This window comes from Suillus plorans, assembly GCF_016647745.1.
Source record: "Suillus plorans strain S12 chromosome Unknown HD556scaffold_14, whole genome shotgun sequence".
Lineage (NCBI taxonomy): Eukaryota > Fungi > Basidiomycota > Agaricomycetes > Boletales > Suillaceae > Suillus > Suillus plorans.
The window spans coordinates 105,869-126,820 of NW_024537398.1; the positions used below are offsets into that span (position 1 = coordinate 105,869).

Here is a 20,952-nt window from a genome sequence, read left to right on the forward strand (position 1 = left end):
CAGATGTACTACGATCTCGTCCGGGAACGGGGGCCGTTGGCAGTATCGCGAGAGTGGTCCGTGTGAAGCGGAGAAAAACTTGAAAGCGCGAAAGTGGCAGCAGGATGTGCACATTTTCTAGCAGATTGTTGTGGAAACAACACTCTGCACGAAAATGTGCACAATCGTGAAGTGGCAGCGCCGGCGAGGTCCCGCTACTATCAGAGTTGCTACAGAGTCCAGACGCTGATACAGTGAAGACAAACGAATCTCCCAGAACAACTTGGCCAACAGCTACAAATAAAGAGACTACAAATAAATAAGATTACGAAGTAACGGCTTCCGGAAGAACGCTTTCTATCTGAAGTTGATCCAACCCCAGAGCCCGCAGAAATCCATCTGCCAAAGCATAATATCAATGGCTGCATCACCTCAACCTTACTCAGGATACGCTTTTCCGATCACGGCTACTCCGTGTACCTCGTCCAAGATCCCGCCGAAACCGAAACCGGTCAACGTATTCTCAAACGATGGATCATTTCTGGAAAGGTTCCAGAGGAGCAGGAAGGTGGGCTCCCGCAGATATCCTATATCTTTTACCTAGATAATTTGCTGATGTATTCGGTCGTCTGAGTAGGAGGAGGAGGATAAACGGAAAGCTGAGGAGGCGCTCGCGAGGCAAGTTTGATCGCTTTTTGTATTGCTTGACACCTTATCATATTTGTGTCTCTGCAGGAAGAGGCAATTTGATGAAAGATTTGTCAGTACTACGCGTTATTTCGTTCCACATCGGCCTGACTCGTACCCCAGAGAAAACGAGGCAAGCGTCAACAACCTGATACTTCTTCTATAGTCACCCAAGGAAAACCTACAAAGAAAGTCAAGTTTGACGGTGCCCCATTATGTGAGTACGCGTTTTTGTAAATGACTTGTAACTCACTATGCGAAAGGATACATTGTCGATAATGATGCATTCTCTTATGCCCCAATAGTGAGTCTCATTGTTTGATTGTCCGCGCTCCCCCACGTATCATCAGTACTAATGACACGGACTTGGAGCCAGCCAGGTATCAATGCGCTCCCATGATATCTCCATAATGTGTGCCTTTACTCTGTAGTCTTGAGCTCACTATCACTGGCAAAATTAATGATAAATTTGAACACAATGTGACCGAAGACAATCTTCATCCACTTGGTGAGACTGGTGGAACATCATGAAGGCCGCTGAAGGAGTCCATTCCAGCCCTTGGATACCGTTCATTATCCAGAACATTTATATCTACTGACGCTAGCACGAACCGTGCTCGATTTGCGAACATATCCTTTTTGCCCACGGTCAATTGTATACAGCGTTATCGAGAGTAAGAATGCGAAGAGACACGTGCTTATTTTCAGAGGCGAACGAACAAGACTGTACATGCGAATATTGTATTTCCTGATTTGCTACTGTAAATACATTGAATGGCACCTACGCCTTCGTAACTCCATGAACACAGAATGAGGGCCGGCAGCCGACGGAAGTTGTAAGAGTATAAGCTCAGAGGCCGATGGTACCGCATGCTAGTACACCTACATCCTCTCAAACTTCACTGGTAGTACCTATCCTACTCATCGACATCGACGAACGTCGTAATTAATTTACCTGAGCGTCTAATGTCATTACTAACATGGACGGTACGCGGACACGTTCATTGCTATCTCGAAGACGGAATAGAATTCGTGATGCCAGGACGCTGTGAACGACCAGCTGTAGCCTAGTGCAGCGGGTTCGAGATCAACTAGTAGTCAGAGTGCAGGCGATGACGTACGAGTTAAACATATTGCTGTAGGTGCTCTGCAGAAAAGAACAGAAAGTTAGCGAGTCGTAGGATTCGACAGACCAGACACGTACTGGAAGGGCACCCTCAAAGATAACATTGGCGAGTGTGACGGCTTCCTTAAACGCGTTAGTCAATGACATCTCGAGAGCCAACTATTTCCACGCACCGAGGATGCACACCATGTAGAACATGCCACCGTGGTATAGGGTTACTACAAGTCCGCTCTCAAATTCTTTATAGTCGTGAACCCTCTTATATACATTGAGGATTAGCATCACTGCCAAGTTGTTATGGGTAAGAATGCCGATAGATAGCTTTGGATGCTCACTGACCACTTTCGAATATCGCCAAGATCAAGTACACGATCGCAGCGTTGCGTGTGCTCTCAAAGTAGCAGGTTCCTAGGGGGGGCTCCTCTGATAGTCATATTAGAATGACTTTCATTCGTGAACACCAATGAACTCACCTCCTGGAATCAACATTGTAGGAGTCAAGTCTGCGGCAATGGCGGCGATAATTGACAACTGTGCAATAATAAAGTCTATGCTATCATCTTTGCTCTGTAAAACACGCACCACACCATAAACAAGTAACCCGATCAGCAATTTTTTACTCCTTTGCCAGAATGCCCAGGTCCGAACAACCAGCAAGGCTACCAAGGAAGTGAGGCCCACTGCGCTCTTAACATGCATGTAGAACGCACACCTTCCGCAGCAACGATACTTATGACGCGAATGACTGAAATTCACATTGTTCAAGTTGCATGAATTTATGAACTGTTTGGCAGGTAGACTCACTATATCCTTCCACAATAGATGTACACTTTCCCCATGCAATCAGCTCAGCGTAGAAACTATTCGCCGCCCAAGCTTACCTGATCGCTGACACGTAGTGCGTCTAATATATGCCCATCAGCAACACACAAGATAAGGAGAATTGAAGTGGGTCACTCGCCATATGCAGTCATTCCAACACCGTATACTTTGATGCCGGAGTTGTCCCAGAGCACTGCACCCACCATTAGCTTATTTAAAGAAGACCATGGTAAAATACTCACTAGCATAAACACCGCCACCAATTCCATTGAACCCCGATGCAAACGAGACGCTCGAGTTAGAACGAATTCCACACCCCTGGTTACCAGTCTGAGCTGCTGAGCAATCAGTAGACGCAACCAATGTGCCAGACATATTAAGCAGGGCACTGTTAGTGGAGGGTAATGTACATCCTGGGTTGGTGTGAATCGTTGCTTGATTGTTCGTGTAGTTGCTCACGCCCTCGATGATGTCGATCTCGCCTCCGGCTGGCCAATTAGGGCCATTGGTCCAAAAGGCTAACACCGATGTCAGAAAAATCCGACAAAATGAAACACATCGCTATACACCAGGCCACGTTGCACATCCAGTAGGCATATGCACGGCGTCCATCACAACCAAGCCACCATAAAAAGTGGCTTGAGTCGTAATTCGCACACTCTGCCGATTAGTCTGGACTTGTGGCGTTGTTTCAACACGCATCACGGCGTTCCCGTTCGAGTTAATCTCGATGAGACCTGCGCTCTGAGCGGTGCTTTGATCTACATACTGAACATTCCCACTTGTCGGGTCTGCCGCAGTGAAGAATGTTTGCCCACTGTAACTATTTATTGCCTTCCAAGATGATGATGCAACACTGGCGCAGCCGTTCCAGTGGAAGTCGCATTTCCGTTCATGTTTGGGGATGAAGATGAGATGATGAATATGACACGAGTTACATCCCATGGTCTAAACCAGGTCCATTGCACCTATGGGGAATGGTCAGAACAACAGTCGCGAACAGACAGATATTTCCTCGACCTCTTCGGAAAAAGTGATGCAATAATTAAACACCTGCAACGTCGAAAGAAATTTGAGGTGGAAACACAAGAAATGTGTTTGATACTCACGAGGATTGCAAGACTACCCACTAGAAAAATAGTCAATGCCGCCATTCAGTTTTTAGACGATCCGCGGACACTCGTAATTGGCGTACTAAATTAGACGTAATGTCAACCTCAAGTTTATCAGAGGCAAGTCGTCTTTTACTCACCTTGACAGTCTGCAAATTCGTTAGGTCTGAGACTGATAGCAGGGAAGACAAGATTCCACGTTACACGGTGTTGCCGCCGAGCGAAGCGACTTCGAGTGTTTTCAGCAATTTGCAAAATGGTTGGCACTGTCACATTCGTAAATATGGGATAATTCTAATGAGAAACCCCCTTACCTGGGGGTACTTGCTTAGTCAGCAGAAACCCTTCTGACTTTCAATACTGTAGCAGGGTTTCTGACGGCCGGGGCCCACCGCCGGTCCGCCACACTCAACCAGCGCCGTACTGCTAAAAAGGGCCACAGTGTGAGTAGATCAGTTCGAGAGCATCATTTATCTGGTGGGTAGTATTAAAACTAGGAGTTGCTGCATAATTCAGAAATAAGGCTTGTGTGTTGACTAAGTTTGTTTGTCTGGTACTTAATTTTCAGTATGTTCTCAGTGCTCACCGCCGAGTTTTGGACATGTTTTTAACCTAGGGTATCCCCAGGGTAGTTATTGAGAGGTTATTGACACCAACCATATCGTGATTTTTGTGCTACAGAGTTTGAGAAAGGCCAAACTTCCAGAAAATGTATTTCAAACTTTGCATTGCAAATCACCCACAATGGTCAGACGATGTTACAAGAAAAAACAACTGATATTTGATTACATAGAATATACACACAAAAGTAATTACTGTATAGCTACAATTGACCGCAAATACCTAATCATCCCTGGCTTAGATTAGCAAAGCCGTACCTGTTGCAGCAAGAACGAGTGCAGACAAGCACATACAAGTGTGAACATGTGTGGATGAGCATAAGCTAATAAAGCTACATTAGTGAAACATGCGAGTGGATTTATAGAAAAGACGTACGGTGACCCCTCGAAGGAGGATCGACACGCTGCGAATGGCAGACAACGACTTTGATCAGCATGGCTCGAGCTCGAAGGAGGATCAACACACTCACCCGCTGCGAACGGCAGACAACGACTTGGATCAGCATGGCTCGAGCTCGGAGGTTCGACACACTCACTTCCTGTGAACGGCGGATAGTAATGACTTGGATCAGCATGGCAGTTGCTCGAACGACGATCGACGCACTCACTACCTGCAAACGGCGGACAACAACTTGGATCAGCGTGGCGGTTGCTCGAACGACGATCGACGCACTCGCCTGCTGTGAACAGCAGACAACGACTTGGATCAGCGTGGCTCTGGCTGGAACGAGGACCGACACACTCACTTCCTGTGAACGGCAGGCAATGAGTTGGATCAGCGTGGCTCTTGCTCAAACAAGGATCGACAGACTCACAATCCAACGACAAAACTCGATACCTAGTTTGTAGTTACAAATGTTAAATAGAACTTTCAAAAAAAATACCTAGTATCAGCTTGATGATTGAGGCTGACGACGTTGAACGTTGAGTTTCGGTGCGCACGGCGGAGACAAACGGCGGTCTTCATTAGGTAAGCAGAGGTTTCTACTCAACGTTCCTGTTGATGTCGGGGTTTCTTTCCCACGGGGGGTTTCTCATTAGAATTATCCGTAAATATGACGCGTTCCCTTGTTAATGTCACATCATTGAATTACCTTGCCATTTCAGGCAGCATTTCAACGGCATCTAAATGGACACCCATTGCAACTGCTTTCGCAAATTTTCGACATCTAGCATGTTTCGCTGCACACATAGAACAATGCAGCCCCCATCAATAGTGCCCAGACAATGCATATTACTCTCGAAAGTTCATGCATTATTTGGTATGGGGTTTTTAGTGCATAATGGCTGCGCCCACGATGGGACCCTGCCAAAGCCGATGCATTATCTAGGATATGCATAACTGGGATGTGTACTGTATATTATGCGACATGCTGTACAGTGACATTGTCAATCTCGGACTCCGAGGGACAGTACCTGGTTGTGGCTTGCCACGGTTAACTTAATGATCGCCTGTGATCAAGGACCGACAATACTAGTTGATACGGTGCGCAGTATTACTTCAACTTTCCGCGCAGTACTAAGTTCAACTATTCCGCTGTGTTTTCATACAAAAGGCAGACCAGTCTGACAACTATCACATCATTTTCCATATTCAATTTCTTGAATTTTCTTCCTCCTTCCTCAATTCCAGAAAAATGGCTCTCGACTCTCAGGGAATCCTTGCAGCGGTGACCATCGCAATATATATTCCCTTCCTATTCATTGCAATCAAGTTGGTGATGAAGTACGGCAAATCGCGAGGTGATGGTTGGATCTTGTTGTTGGCATTTAGCATCAGTAAGTTGTTTAATTTATTGCAGTTATAGTTTTAACCCTGTTATAACTTCAGTCCGACTATTGGGAGGTGTTTTGCTTGTCGCAGCTGAGGCTATCACGCCCGCAAACATTTCACTTTACACCGGCGGCTATTCCCTAGAGTCATCTGGCCTATCCCCACTGTTGCTTTGCACGCTGGGTCTGTTGCACTCAATGTAAGTTCATCCAGTTGTCATCGTAGATCGAATGTGCTGAACACTATTATAGGTTCCGAACTCCCGATGGCTCGTCGAGATATAACAAACAAGTTCGCCTTCTTCAACTCCTCGGCATGGTCGCTCTCCTCCTTACCATGATCGGCACCTCCGATGACACAAGTTCCAGTGGGAACACCATGCGCAGGGTCGGTGTGATCCTCTTTTGCGCCCTATACATCATCCTTGTCGGCGTTTGCGTCTACGTATGGACCCAAGTTGGCTTTGTCATGAGATACCACAAGCAGGTGAGCTTTCCGGAACGCCATCATCTGTTCGACTTATTTTCTTACGCCTTATCTTTAGCTCTTGAAGGCTGTCTCTATCGCACTTCCATTCTTGGCCATTCGGACGCTCTACGGCGTTCTGTCCACATTCTCTTCGAGCACGGTTTCGGTAACCGGATCCACTGAGTCCAACACCAGCGATCTGGCAAAATTCAACATGATCACGGGCGAATGGCAAATCTACCTCGTAATGGACATGCTCATGGAGTACGCCGTTGTGATCATCTATGCTGTTGCAGGCATCGTGCTTCCCCTCAACGAAGATTACAAGTCTGCAAATTCGCATCAAGATGAGTACCCCTTGAGTAGGCCTCAGATGTGAGCACCGATGCGCCAGTGAATGACAGTCATGTTCAGTTACGAAGCAGGATGTCGGTTTAATGGGCCTAATGATACCGTCTCCATAATGCGTCTGTCTACAAGGTTACCTACCGCTCGTAGATATGTTGATAGGTCTTTTATTCAACGGTGGTGGTGTAGTGTTGATTCATATTATGATCTAGATCTATGACGATGACATTACCTCTGAGGGAGTAAGGACACTGAAAACAAAGAGCGAAGGCCTTCAGGACATTATTACCAAGTTGACTGACATTGGCCTGGCAAATAGCTCACGGACAAAAATGGATGTCCGAGTCCGATCGAAATCTGACGGTGCGCATCATGTCCTTATAAAACACGTTACACAGCAAATAACTATGTCGATAATGAAGCTAGAGCCCAGACATCTACCGTCTGCCATATGTAAGGACTAATCGTTCCATGAAAGCAATTCGCATGATTATTATGTGCGGGTTCCACATGAGGTCGTCATACTTGCATCAAGAGATAACACATAGGAAGTAAGAAATTGTCCTAAGAATTAATGACGACCGTCAGTATACTTATGAGAGGCACAACAGATAAAAAGCCAGAAGCGAATCTAGCGTGCAGGGTAATTTATCGTCACATGAGGAGTAGCGCTCGAAGTTGTATCACCGACGACGAGGGGCACCATAGAGACAGCAACATGCGATTGCGAAGACGACTGTGTTTGAGGGGACATTGAAAACAGATGCTGAAGGCCTTCAGGACATCAGTCCTAGGTTGAGTGGGTGAGACGGAGTGGCTCACTGACAGAAATGTACATCCGAGTCCGACCGAAATTCGACGTCGCACATCATGTCCTTATAAAACATGTAGCAAATAATCATGCCGATAATGAAGTTTAGAAACCAGATCTACCATGTGTAAGGACGAAATGTTCTGTGGAAGCAACTCGCGTGACTTCACCACCTACTATATGAACGGACGAAACGTTTCGTAGAAGTAATCCCATGTGCGGGGCTCCAGGTGAGGTCCCGATAATTACATCAAGCATGCGATAAATAACGATATACCTCCATTGTATATGTTCGAGGAATATGGGACGTGAGAGATCGTGGTAAAGATTAATGATAGCCGTCGGTATAATTAGGAGAGGTGCAACAGATAGAGTGCCAGAAACGAGTCCAACACCCGACACTTTTTATCTTCGCATGAGGATTAATGTTTGAAGTTGTACTAGCGACGACGGGAGGTACGGTGGAAGTAGAGACGGCAAGATGGGGTTGCGAAGACAACTGGATTTGAGTTGCGCTGTTGAATTTCTGTGTGAAACCTTGAGGTACTCCAGTTGAGACTGTCAATTGTTTGACAGACAGGAGTCACAGGACGTTGTGTAGCTTCAGCCTAGAATACATGAGCTTGGGTACAATGAGAAAAATTTGCGAAAGTATCACATACAGGGAGCACTAGGAAGGTCGTTGAAACCAACATCTCTTACTATTGCAGAAATATCCCGCTTTGGTCATTGCCACCGTCTCAGAGTTTGTGTCAAGAATCCGAGTGTCCTGAGGGCCGGCAGCTTGTTTGTCCTCTTCCGACTGGAAAAGTGGCAAACTGACAGAAAAATGCTCCATGAGTTTTGAAAAGATATCTGGCTTGAAAATTGCCCATGAGTTTTCGCTGTCCTTAGATACAGTGACGAAGTATGATCCATAAAAACAGCTTTGACACCCTCAATGCTCATAAGACGGATGGGAAGTAGGGACGCGCTGTAAGAGTCGGAGAGCACCTTCGCCAATCACATGAGGTGGCGATTCACGACGATCTTTAACTCCGCGGGATCGAACGGCGAGTGATGGGTATGGAACAACAAACAGGATTTGGAGACCGCTCCGTTGGTGATCTCTTGCAGGCTCGCGGTTACATAGACCAACATGGGCAGCTCGTAATCAGTATGCCAGATACGGACTACAAACTGTTCATGTTTCCATCTCGGTTGCCTCCGCCTTTGAAGGGCTTCCGTTCGAACTGTTCTAACAAGTAAAGATATAAGTTAGCCATCCGAGACAGTAGTATATGACACGGATAAGTAGAATGAAAATTTGTGCGAAAGAGGAGTCGGGGGCTTGGGGCGTGAGCGCCGTTACGATTTACATAAGGCGTCAATGTCATAGGTTACTAAGCTAGAAGAGTACCGATGTCCGACTCATGCATCGGGGTTAAATTTATTTAACCAAGTTGAATCAACACGCGACGCTGGTTCGATTCTGGACCTCATGACTCAGCGTCACCCCTAGAGGCCCCTTTCGAACTTGGACATAAGTATCTCACTGACGTGACTCCTTTCTGCACGTCGCTTACTTGTCCTCAGAGCACCGTCTGCTCGTGCACATCCTGCACCAGTTGTTTTTCGTCTCAATTGAATTCTATAATATTGAATTCGGTCATACTTCCATTTTATGTCAGACCAAGCTACCTCTAGTCAAAATGCCACCAATACGTCGCAAACCCAATCGTCTCTTAGGGGACCCGCAATGCGAGGGTCTTCACTTGATGCCGAGTCTAATGGAGCGCATTTACCCGAACAAGTCATGGCGAAAAGATGCCTTGACATCGTCAAGGACTTCAGATCATCCAAAGTCACTAAGTTTGATGCCATATACACCATCTCATGTAACGTCAGGGAAAGTTTACCCGGTGACTCAGGCGAAGATCCCGCTACGGTTGCGGCTATCTACCTCACCATGCTTGATGAATGGGTAGGGAATGACATGGGTATACCCATGGGTATGACATGAATGATTGGTACTACACACTTAGATATCTTAATGAATGTTGTAGTAGTACTGGAGACAAATATACTGCTAGTCTCACCTTGTTAATTGGCAGTCATTTGAGAGAGATATAAGCTAAATAAAAACCCAACATCAGTAAGTTTTTTACATACATACCCACCGTGTGGGTGTGGGTAGGGGTGTGGGTATCCTAAGTGCCTACCCCCACCCATACCCCTGGGTACCCACACCCACAACCCACGGTGGGTGCTAGATACCCATGACATTGCCTATGAATGGGAGTCCGAAGAAGATCACGCCAGACAGAGAAGGGCTGGAACGGTTAGAGAACGACGTTCGGATGAACCAACGTCTACCTCACACCGTGAAGAAGTCACTTCTGCACAGACTGTCAGGAGTCGGGAAGCTACCCCTGAACCAGGAGAGCTCACTCGCAAACGAGCAAAGCTCAATTTCTCAAGCCTGGACCTCAAACCGGATGTACTTGAGGAGCCGGCTAGACCCATATCTGCAAACCTTAAACGAACCATTCGGATCCTTCAGAACTGGGCGCAGGATCAAAAGCAGGCCAAACTCATGCTCATGTATCATGAACGAAGCCCAGAATTCTACGAGTCCGGATGGGCAGATATTGTCGCAGGACGAAGCCTTAATCTTGATGCAATCCACACCATCATCACAACCTCTCGCTCCGTCGACAAACATAGAGAGTCCATTGGAGATGTCGAGTTCACATACGGGGTCGCGGAAACATCTACGAAAAGGATTGCCACCCAACACCATTGGAACGCGGCATGGAACAGAGCGGCTAGAGCCCTCAAGTTCGCTTTCCCTTATTGACAGGCTGAACTTAACGCCTATTCGGAACATATCAATGAGCAATTCGACCAACAACTTGAAAGCTTTCACGGACGAGTCCTTCGAGACCTTTATAGCTCACACTTCTCAGCCGGAGGGAAGTTGCATAATGATGGAGGAGAATCCACCAAGTCCACACCTGGAGGACGAGACTCAACCGTTCGGCGAGATCCATGTCAAAAGTGGAATAACGGAGAGTGCACCCGCAGCGCAGCCTCCTGCCGTTACGCCCACGTCTGCAATGTCGAACAAGACGGCCGAGTATGTGGTCGCCGACATATCAAAACAAAACATATCGACGAATCAAAATCAAAATCAACTTGAAGGATACCTACCGCGTCCACGCTTTCGCCGAGGATTGATATGGTCTCCATTGGACCCCTCATTTAGTCCAACGGCTCGTTCGACTGAGTACGCAGACCCTGTTCCGTCGGCTCCAGCGTATCTTGCAAACAGTGACTCAGCTCGCACGGTCGCAGATCATCCTCACCTCTTCAAGATAGTCACTCCAATTAATGTTAACCGTTTTCAAGACCTGTTACTTGATCATCCGAACCGAGCCTTCGTCAGTTCGGTTTGTCGTGCCTTGCGCGAGGGCTTCTGGCCATGGGCTGATTGCTCTGACGAATCCTACCCGTCCATCAACGATAATTCAATGCGCACATGCGCTAAATCAGAGGAGCAGGAGAAATTTATAGAAGAGCAACTCAAAGATGAGATTAGGCAAGGTCGAGTCTCTCAGAGCTTTGGTTCAGATCTTCTCCCTGGGATGTATAGCGTGCCTATGCACACTGTCCCGAAGCCGAACTCAGACAAGCTGCGGCTTGTCGTCGATCATACAGCCGGGGATTTCTCGCTGAATTCCATGATCGCTTCGGAAGATATTAAAGGTACCAAGTTGGATGGCCTGCATTCGCTTGGCGCTTCACTCCTCGAGTTCCGTCGAAATAACCCTTCAGAAAAGCTCGTCATGTTTAAATCTGATGTTTCCCAAGCCTTTAGACGTCTACCGATGCATCCTCTATGGCAAGTGAAGCAAGTGCTTACAGTACGGGGTCAGCGACACGTGGATCGCAACAATAACTTTGGCGGTCGGGGATCTCCCAAAATTTGGATATCATTCATGTCCTTGGTCGCTTGGATCGCCATTCATCGTGCCTTCATCGAGGCTTTAAATCTCTACATGGACGACTCGTTTTCGTTTGACGTTGCCGGACGCATGCGCTATTACGCACCTTACAAATGTGACTTCCCGGAGAAACAGACGCGCTTACTCGAACTATGGGATGAGATAGGTGTCCCGCATGATCAAGCTAAACAGCTTTTCGGATCAACTCTAACAGTCATTGGGTTCGATATCGATCCTAACACTATGTCAGCGACTCTACCGCCTCACAAGAAGAATGAGCTTATTCAACACTTACGACAGTTCTGCGGAAAGAAATTCCGATGGACGCTCCGCGAGTTCCAACAACTCGCTGGCTGGTGTGAGTGGAGTTTCAACATTTTCCCGCTGTTGAAGCCAGGACTTTCAGCGGTATATGAGAAGATATGAGGGAAAGATAAGCCTCTTGCCCGTCTTCACATCAATAATCATATCATCCACGAATTAACTTGGATGGCCAACCACATGGAGAATCTGCCAGGTCTCTTATTCTACAAGTCCCTGGACTTTGACCCACGGTCGGATGACGTCGTCGTCGCCTATACGGACACATCCAGATTAGGCCTGGGATTGTGGTTTCCTAACGACAACTTCGCAGGCCAATCAGAGTTACCTATCGCACCACCAACGGAAACTATCTTCTTTGCCGAAGCTCTCGCTGTCTGCTCTGCAATATATGCCATCCCGAACATGTCAGAGCCGCCTGCGCGAATGCTGATATACACAGATAACGCAAACACTGTGGCAATGTTCAAGTCCTTACGTGCTCACCCTCCATATAACTCTATCATGCTCGCAGCAGTCGACGTCTTACTCAAATTCAGTGTCGACTTGCGCGTCGAATTCATTCCCGGTTGTGAAAACGGGATCACCGATGCCTTATCGCGCTATCAAAACGAGAAGGTGTTGGAATTGGCTCCAGAAGCCAGCTTTTACGACTTTGAACCCCCTCGAGAAGCGCTGGGGGCAGCCAAAAAATGATTACAGTGTCCGCTGCGTCCAGGCAACCCGATAGGGTTGCCTGGACATAGGGCTGTTCGCCGTACGCCGTATTACGGAACTGTACGGGGCCGTAATACGGTCGCCGTATCCGTACCGTTGGCTGTTTTGGCCTTCAGTTGACGGTTACGGTGTACGGGTACAAAAGTACCGTATGTTGCCGTATTTGTACGGTCGTATACGGCCGTAATACGGGGTAAGTATGGGTTTCTATAAACAATACATGCCTTGACGCTACATGCAGTAGGCACATGTCTTATTTCTCAACGAGTCGTTCCAGACCTGATCCTCGATCAGTTGCTCAATGTTCTATTGGCTGCTGGAGACACTGTGTGTACTTCTTCTTCCTTCAGCGCTCATTTTCTGAATGTCAGCGCCCCCCTCTAAGGTGTTCGAAAAGCACTCCACACGCTCTTCACGCTTATATTTTCTTGTCATACTCTCGCTCACCTCCACTTTCGTTTTGTTTCCATCACGTGTGAGCTCAGTTAAACTTGGTCAAACCAGATCGGCTCAGTTTCGCAGCTGTCAGTTTCTATCGTCTCCAGCGCTTTGCATTGCAAGCTCAAAACCAAACTGTATTTGATTTTGCAGTATGCTAAAAGTAACAAGCCTGCAACTGCAGGACCAGCATCTATCATTACGACCAGCCATTGACAATGTGAGTTTACCGTCGAGGTATTGAAACTGTTCCCTACAATTTGAAGCTCATTGGTGAAAATTTGCAGCTCGCTTTGAACTCGCCTTCGGACCTTTGAATCTTGACATCATCGCCTACGATAACCAATGTCACAAGGTCATTGTCTTCAACAACCTTGACCATTTCTCGACAACCAATGATATCCAGGTAAGGGCATCCTAGTGTTACCTTTAAATATAATTGGCTTGCGTTGGCAGGTTTTCGATCCTCATCGTCGACGGCGTAGATGGAGTGAAGGCTGGAATCTGGAGGACGCGAGTAAGCGAGAGGGACAAGATGGTGAGTGCATGACTCATTCTTTTTTGAGCTGGGGAGTCGGATATATGGGTGATGGGAGTGCACAGTTGGTGTTTTGGATTGATTTGATTTTTACAAGTTGATACAGGGTACATATCTGTGTGGGCACATGAGGAGCTCATCATATCTGCATGGCCTCTTCCTTGCACATCGTCCGCCTATCTCGGTTTCTATTTCCTCACGCAACACCATGAGTTTAAGGCTCCGTATGTACCGTATACGGCCGTAAAGTGCCCCGTACCGTACCGTCAGCATGTTTTTTGTAAACCGTAATAGACGGTTACTGTTTGACTTCATACGGTTGTACACCGTATACGGTACGGCCGTACGCCGTATACGGTACGGTGAACAGCCCTACCTGGACAAGAGAGCGTCTCCTATATGAACGCTCTGTTGCTCTCGGATTCGCTATCGACTCTACCACCGCTTCAGCTTACAATTCCCACCTCAACTCCTACATCACTTTCTGCCGACTTCATCACCTTCCAATCGACCCCACGGTCGAGACTTTGTCTTTTTATGTCGTCTGGTTATCACACCACATCGAGCCACGCTCGGTGGATTCATACTTATCGGGCATCGCAAACCGACTGGAGGATACGCACCCAGCCGTTCGAGAAGCCAGACGTTCTTCAGTCGTAACACAGACGCTGAAAGGGTGTAAAAGGAGGATGTCAAAACCTGTGCAACGAAAGTTACCTCTTTCGTTACATAACCTGTTGCGCGTGAATGCGTCGATCGGGAATAATGCAAATCACGACGACTGTTTGTTCCTCGCGCTACTATTCACAGGGTTCATCACGCTGCAAAGGTTGGGTGAACTTACTTGGCCAGACGCAGCTCAACATCAATCCTATCGCAAAGTCGCGCTGCGCCACACGCTGTCCTTGACGTCCACGGCGTTCTCTTATCTCCTGCCTTATCAGAAGTCCGACAGTCTAGGGAGTGGGACTACCATCCTTGTCCTGTCGGATTCAGTCGTAGGTTTCGACGCACTGCCATTGCTGAAAAGATATTTGGCTCACCGGGATCAGGTGTTCCCATTCAGACCGGCCTTGTGGTTGACTAGTGCTGGGAGGATACCAACACGGAGTTGGTTTCTACGACGGCTACATCAGCATTGCGGGTCAGAGATGTCGGGACACTCGATGCGTGCAGGAGGTGCTACTGCTCTCGCAATCGCAGGAATGACTCCAGATCTGATTCAGGCTGCCGGTCGATGGTCCTCCAACGAATTTCAGAAGTATGTGCGGCTGCACCCTTTTCTACTCAACGCCCTATTGCATGGCTCAGCACGAGCGCCATAATCAACTATTGATCTTGATCATTCATTCCTCCTACCTTCAATTTCAGACAATGAAAAGGCACCAAGACCAGAAAATAAACGACAACAGATAAAAAAAAAAAAAAAAAGAGATTAGCCCTTTAGCATGTCCATCGTGCCTTTCGTCACTCACGTTTTTTCCTTCTTGCCATAGTTTTAGTTTGCTCGCTCAAGTTTCCCCTTTTTCGTTCGCTCACTCGAGCTTTCCCTTTTCGGAGCCTTGAGCTCTTCGTCATCGAGCCTCGCACCATTTTGCTTTACGCCGCTCTGTATTATATTTGACTCGTGGTTCGCAATAAAACTTGTTCGAGTCCCCCGGGCGTAGAGCCGGGGGACTCCGCTTGCCTAATCACCACGAAACCTTAGCGTAAATTGATTCAACAACTTGTATTAATGTTGTGCGTGCACGGAATACCTAGATGAGAGTCCACATGGAATTATACAGTTCCAAATATAAATGAAATCCAAAGTATTACACGATCCACCTTCAAAATCCGTACATACAAAATTGCTCATACTTGGGCCATGACACGAAACACCTAAGCATCGCAACACAGAAAAAAACCGGATCAGCAAAACCCTCAACCAAAAAACAACAGAAGATAACGCACCTTAACAACCCCACTCTTCAGATCCTCCAACCTATAACTCACATTCTCCACAGTCTGCGTAGCCTTCGGTGTCAGCGCGTTGTTCGGCCTCCACCCCCATCTTCGTAGTAAACTCACCTGCTGACCGACATGCTGATTCGCTTGCCATATGCGAACTTTGCTTTTTTTACTCTCCACCTCACTCACCACACCTACAAGCGGACCGTTCTCCCCTACGCCAACAGTTTGGCTATACGTGTGAAGCCCCTTGTGGCCCTTGAGCTTCGCATCCCAAAAGGCGATCACGTCACCAGGCAGGATATCAGCAACGCGGCGCTGCACCGAGCCGGCACTTTGCACGTAGATCGTGTATCCCCAATCCTCACCCTCCCCTGAGGCGCGTTGCGCATCGGGAACTTGTGCCAAAACAGCCTTTACAAATCCCGCGTACGAACCGTCGCCAACAAGCGAGCGTTTAGATTTTTCGAACAACCCCGTCGCAGACTCCACCACCTGCACTCCAATTTTGCCCCAGAGCACCATGAGGTCGTCTGCGCTGAGCTGCTGGTCAACGGGACGAGCAGTCTGCCCTGAGGTACGGCGAGAGTCGGATTGACGCATTGGTGAAGTGGATCCATGGAACGTCGAGTCTTCTGAGAATCTGGATGAAGCTAGGTCCGTTTCATCTCCAAATTCAGATGTAGCCTGGGGGATCGACGGGAGCTCCCACTGAGTAGTGCTTGTAATCTGTTCAGGAGGTTCGATGGCGGATGGAGGCGGAGGCGGAGGGAACGAGCGAGGAGGGGCGCGACTGGAGCGGCGACGTGGAGGCACAATAGGCTCTTCCTCAGTCTCTGGTTCAGGTTCCACCATCACATACTCTGATGGGGTACCAGAATCTGATGAGTCCCTTTCCAAGGGTAAGGCTGTGTGTATTTGCTGCTTCTGTACGGGAGTTTCAGTCGCACTGGAGTAGTCAACCGAGGACTTTCTAGAAGACGATCCCGTCGCAACACTAGAGCGACGGTTAAGTAGAGCAGCAGGGATGGATGGAATTGGAGGTCTTCCAACAGGAGGGGGCGAACGCGGAGGAGGGGTCGGAAGTACCTCTGCAGAATTCAACGACCGTCGGGGCGGAGGCAAGGGCGGGCCCTCTTCCTCAACCGGCTCTCTAACATCCGCATCTGAATAATACGCCTCCTCGACCTCGCTCTCCTCCATTTCAACACGCACGTCGTCTTCCGACCATGTCTGGCGGGATTCCTGCTCCGGATCGACCTCAACAGGTGGCAATGGCCGACGTGCGGGTGCAGGTACAGGAAGCGCTGCGTCCTCACTCTCACTGTCATCCTGCTTCGGTGCAAGTCGTCGAGCAGTGGCAGGTGCTACACCCGCACCATGCGGCAACATCCCAAATCGCATGCCACCCATACCTGCAAGTTTTGCAGCGATCCGCTGCTTCCTCGCAGCCTCATCTTCTACTGTCTCGTCTCTTTCCTCGGATTCCTTAGCATCAACTTCAGGTTCATCAGGAGGGATAGATGTCGGGGGAGGTGCACGAGGAAAAGTAGGTCGACTAAGCGGCGTAGGGACTGGTGGTGCACCAAACCGGATCCCGCCCAAACGCGCCATGCGCTCTGCAATGGTCCGTTTACGCACAGAATCCTCATCCTCTTCTTCAGGCTCCTGAGCTCGCTGAGGCTGAGAGGGTGTCTCACCATCTGAGAACTCTGCCAAAGGAAACTGCTATTAGAAGTTGCCACGATACTAGCCCGACAACAACACACCTTGCTCAGGATCCTCCTCGTTCGTCGTCACAGGAACAACAAGCGGAAGTGTGGTGATTATTGGTGGAGAAGTCGGTCTGCGCACCAAAGGGCGAGGAGAGGTCGGCACAGGGGGTGGTGTAGGTGGAGCCTCTATATCCACAGACTTCACGCTTGCACTCGTACGCCGAGCAATGCGGGGGGGTGGAGAAGGTGGCTCCTCCACATTCACAGACCTGACACTTGCACTGATACGCCGAGCGATGCGGGAAGGTGGGGAAGGTGGCTCCTCTTCCATATCCACAGACCTAACACTTGCACTGGTACGCCGAGCGACACGAGGGGGTGGGGAAGGCGGCTCCTCTTCCATATCCGCAGACCTGACGCTTGCACTCGTACGCCGAGCGACACGAGGGGGTGGGGAAGGCGGCTCCTCTTCCATATCCGCAGACCTGACACTTGCGCTTGTACGCCGAGCGACACGAGGGGGTGGAGAAGGTGGCTCCTCTTCCATATTCGCAGACCTGACACTGGCACTGGTACGCCGAGCGACGCGAGGGGGTGTGGCAGGTGGCCCCTCAGCGGCTTTAACTAACGAACTATGATCTCAGCGTCAACTTTATGCACGTACAATGATCACGTACCACTCTTCACAGGGGGAGGCACAGGTCGCGGTGCAGGCGACTCGGGCCTTTCTTCGTCAGCTTGGAGCGCATACGGCAGTTTGGGAGGTGGCGGTGGGGATGATGGTGTAATCGAAGGCTTCGATGAAAAATTGACAGGTGGGGGTGGAACTGAACGTGTGATACGAGCAGGGGGCATCTCGTCGTCGTCCTGGTGTTGGTCTGGGATTATTTCCGGTACAACTTGAAGAAACTCGGGTGTATTATCTGGTGCTGAGTCAACAGCATCTGTAAATACGGCCTCCTCGTCCTCGGTACTTGTACCTGGTTGATTCGGATCACCCTGGCCGGGTTGGTATTCTTGCGAGATAGGATTTGCCGGTGGTAGAGTATCTAGAGTGTGCGACTGTGATGCAGGCTCCCAATCTTCGGGTTCATTCAAAAGCTGATCCGAACCATCATATCGTTCTTGTTCGTCCATCTCATCGTGATATAGCACGCGACGAGTTGTCCCCAAGTCAGGCTGAGATCCATGGTCGAACTCGGCTGGTACAAAAAAGCAACCAAAGATCGATTAATACACTACAACATGAGTACAGGTGGTAAAATTAGGATTCACCAGCACGAGAAGCGGGCTCGTCTACTTCTCCTGCTTCTTCGGCTTGTTCTAGTTCTTCCTCGACGTGGGACTGGGGCGAAACATAGGCAGCAGGGGGAGAGGGGGTTGCTTCATCAACGTCGAGAGGTTCTTCTACCGAGACAGGCTGAATGGTGATTGAGTCACGTCTAGCAGTAGAGGGTATGGAATCCTGGTAGGATACAGGCGGAGGTCCCGAAAATGGGTTAAACGCGCCCATCTTAGCAGCCACGCGTTGCCTACGAGCCTCTTCTTCTTCTGCTTCGTCTTCTTCCTTCTGCTCACGCTCTTCATATTCCTGCTCTTCTTCCTCCTGGTCTTGTTGAGCAGGCTCATCGGCATCGACACGGCAATGTTCCTGCTCGAGCTTGTCTGTGGGGTCCACCTGGGCTGTGTCAAGCTCGACACTCACGCCTACTTCACCAATTTCCTTCTGTACGTCACAGATGACGAGGATCTGCTCTGCGGATGGGGCTGGGACTTGTTCTGGACTTTCGACCACTTCTTGTGATATCACCATTACAACAGATGGTCTGGCCTCTGGCTCTAGTTCAGGTTCAGTAGTAGCCGTGGGTTCTTCTATGGATTCAGAGTCCGGGGCCTCTTCAGAAGCTTCTGCTGCCGCAGCAGGCACAGGAACCTCTGGGAGCTGGGATGCCGGAGGGGACTTGTACGCCTTCTTGCGCGGGGGAGCTGCGCGACGTGGACCGGCGGGTACTGGCATTGAGCGGGGAGTTGCTGCATTGGATGGGGAATCTGAGAAGGAGAGCGAGGAAGAGTCGGAGTCCTTGTGTGTAGGGGCGGGGAAGAAATCTGTAGAACTTCATTAATACTGACTTGAGAGCAGCGATCATAACAATGACCTGGATCAGTCTGCGCCTCTTCCCTGACATCAGCGGGAGGGCTTATAGCCTCCGCAGGAGGTGGAGTCACTAGGATACGCGTTATTTCATACAATAAACTAGAGATGGCATGACATACCCTCTGAGTCTTCAAGGGTCACTTCCTCGTCCTGCCTAGGCTGAGGTGGAGGGGTTACTGGCTTCTTGGGAGCTGGTTTGTTGGCAAACAGAGGCGGGCCCATGCCAACACGTGCACCACCAAGACGAGCCATGCGAGCAGCGATCGCAGCACGGCGCTGCCTCTCTTCTTCCTCCGGATCTTGTTCAATCTCAGCGGCATCCTGCTGAGCCTCATGTTCGCCTTTTAGGTCGGTAGGATCAGGATCACCCGTAGCAGGGGGAGAGGACCCTTGGGCATCAATCGCCTCGTCTTGTGAAGGAACCTGATCTTCAGGAGCTGATACTTGCGGCGGTGGTTTCCACCTTGGTTTGTCTGCAGGTTTGGGGAGGATCGGGGGCGGGGTGCCGCCGCCAAACGCACCCTTGCCCTGGAGAGCAGCCATGCGTTCCTTGAGACTTCCGCCTCTGCCGATGCTTTCCATCGCGTCTGATGCAGACATCCCCGCAGTCTTACGCTCAGATTCTGGCGACTGAGGTGGTGAAGGTACCTTTGGTTTCCACGATTGGAGGGTCGAGGGCTTTGGGCGCGGTGCAGGCCCAGAGGCAGGCGCTGCACTCTTGTTAGCATTCTCGAACGCGGCGATCCTGTCGCGCAGTGAGCCTGGTTTTGGTTTTGGCGGTGTTTCACTCATTGTTGGTTTCGTAGATTAGTAGATGGAGATGGTGGCAGCGGACTGCAACAGCGTAGCATGTTTGGCCGCGTTCAATTGACACGAGGCAACTCGATGCCTTGTGTTTCTCACGCTCGCGTATTTTAAGTACATGTACGACAGAGTGAAAACGCAACGATCAATATTATTGGAGTCCATAGAAGGGGAAGGGACGAGAGATGCCTGTGAGCATACTTAATCAAGGTAATGGAACACCCCTGGAACGCTTCTTCCAAGGTCTGACTAAGTTAAGCCCTATGATTGCGTTATCCAAGGGTTCTTCAGTGACTGCGAGATCTGGGCCTGTTTCCAGAGGCTGTGATTCGTTAGCTGCTGGACGAATTGGACCTAGGCTACTTCACAGGGAACCCATCGAGTAATCATTTAAGAGGTCGACATCGTGGCCGCCGTATACTGGTGGTGGTAGCTTCTGGAACCAGCCGAGGTAAAAGAAGAGTGCACTGATATGGTCGCATTCCGTCATCCACACCAACTCAAAAAATAACTCATTCTCGATACCTTCTACGAACGTCTCTGTCTGTCTTCTCTCTTGAAGATGGGTCTTGTCCCTTTCG

General features: G+C 49.2%; 6 protein-coding genes across 6 annotated transcripts; 3 read left to right on the forward strand and 3 right to left on the reverse strand.

Moving 5' to 3' along the window:
- Positions 1 to 311: 311 nt before the first annotated feature.
- Positions 312 to 1,189, forward strand: HD556DRAFT_217265 (uncharacterized protein). Its single transcript, XM_041309924.1, has 6 exons — positions 312 to 547; positions 617 to 657; positions 715 to 739; positions 790 to 883; positions 930 to 970; positions 1,047 to 1,189. Coding segments are annotated over exons 1-5 (312 nt in total). The 5' UTR covers positions 312 to 397; the 3' UTR covers positions 932 to 970; positions 1,047 to 1,189.
- Positions 1,190 to 1,515: 326 nt separating this feature from the next.
- On the reverse strand, positions 1,516 to 2,618 carry HD556DRAFT_217422 (uncharacterized protein). Its single transcript, XM_041309925.1, has 6 exons — positions 2,378 to 2,618; positions 2,132 to 2,162; positions 1,966 to 2,076; positions 1,871 to 1,911; positions 1,788 to 1,813; positions 1,516 to 1,733 (listed from the first exon to the last, which is right to left on the reverse strand). Exons 1-6 carry the CDS (start codon positions 2,489 to 2,491, stop codon positions 1,613 to 1,615), a joined length of 444 nt encoding a protein of 147 aa, XP_041162893.1. The 5' UTR covers positions 2,492 to 2,618; the 3' UTR covers positions 1,516 to 1,612.
- Positions 2,619 to 2,745: 127 nt separating this feature from the next.
- Positions 2,746 to 3,559, reverse strand: HD556DRAFT_1232745 (concanavalin A-like lectin/glucanase domain-containing protein; the record flags this gene model as incomplete). Its single annotated transcript, XM_041297536.1, has 3 exons — positions 2,746 to 2,807; positions 2,857 to 3,132; positions 3,184 to 3,559. The coding sequence occupies 3 exons, from the start codon at positions 3,557 to 3,559 to the stop codon at positions 2,746 to 2,748; spliced, it is 714 nt and encodes a 237-aa protein (XP_041162894.1).
- Positions 3,560 to 5,442: 1,883 nt separating this feature from the next.
- Positions 5,443 to 7,052, forward strand: HD556DRAFT_1525683 (uncharacterized protein; the record flags this gene model as incomplete). The annotated part of the gene is made up of 6 exons (XM_041309281.1): positions 5,443 to 5,832; positions 5,903 to 6,125; positions 6,178 to 6,319; positions 6,372 to 6,606; positions 6,665 to 6,950; positions 7,003 to 7,052. Exons 1-6 carry the CDS (start codon positions 5,791 to 5,793, stop codon positions 7,050 to 7,052), a joined length of 978 nt encoding a protein of 325 aa, XP_041162895.1. The 5' UTR covers positions 5,443 to 5,790.
- A 2,274-nt stretch (positions 7,053 to 9,326) lies between these two features.
- On the forward strand, positions 9,327 to 10,586 carry HD556DRAFT_1463491 (uncharacterized protein; the record flags this gene model as incomplete). Its single annotated transcript, XM_041308292.1, has 2 exons — positions 9,327 to 9,738; positions 10,000 to 10,586. The coding sequence occupies exons 1-2, from the start codon at positions 9,411 to 9,413 to the stop codon at positions 10,584 to 10,586; spliced, it is 915 nt and encodes a 304-aa protein (XP_041162896.1). The 5' UTR covers positions 9,327 to 9,410.
- A 4,865-nt stretch (positions 10,587 to 15,451) lies between these two features.
- HD556DRAFT_1352750 (uncharacterized protein) lies at positions 15,452 to 20,429 on the reverse strand. The gene is made up of 8 exons (XM_041302406.1): positions 19,687 to 20,429; positions 19,569 to 19,637; positions 18,688 to 19,518; positions 18,090 to 18,614; positions 17,467 to 18,036; positions 15,818 to 17,409; positions 15,701 to 15,754; positions 15,452 to 15,628 (listed from the first exon to the last, which is right to left on the reverse strand). The coding sequence occupies exons 1-8, from the start codon at positions 20,357 to 20,359 to the stop codon at positions 15,602 to 15,604; spliced, it is 4,341 nt and encodes a 1,446-aa protein (XP_041162897.1). The 5' UTR covers positions 20,360 to 20,429; the 3' UTR covers positions 15,452 to 15,601.
- Positions 20,430 to 20,952: the final 523 nt, after the last annotated feature.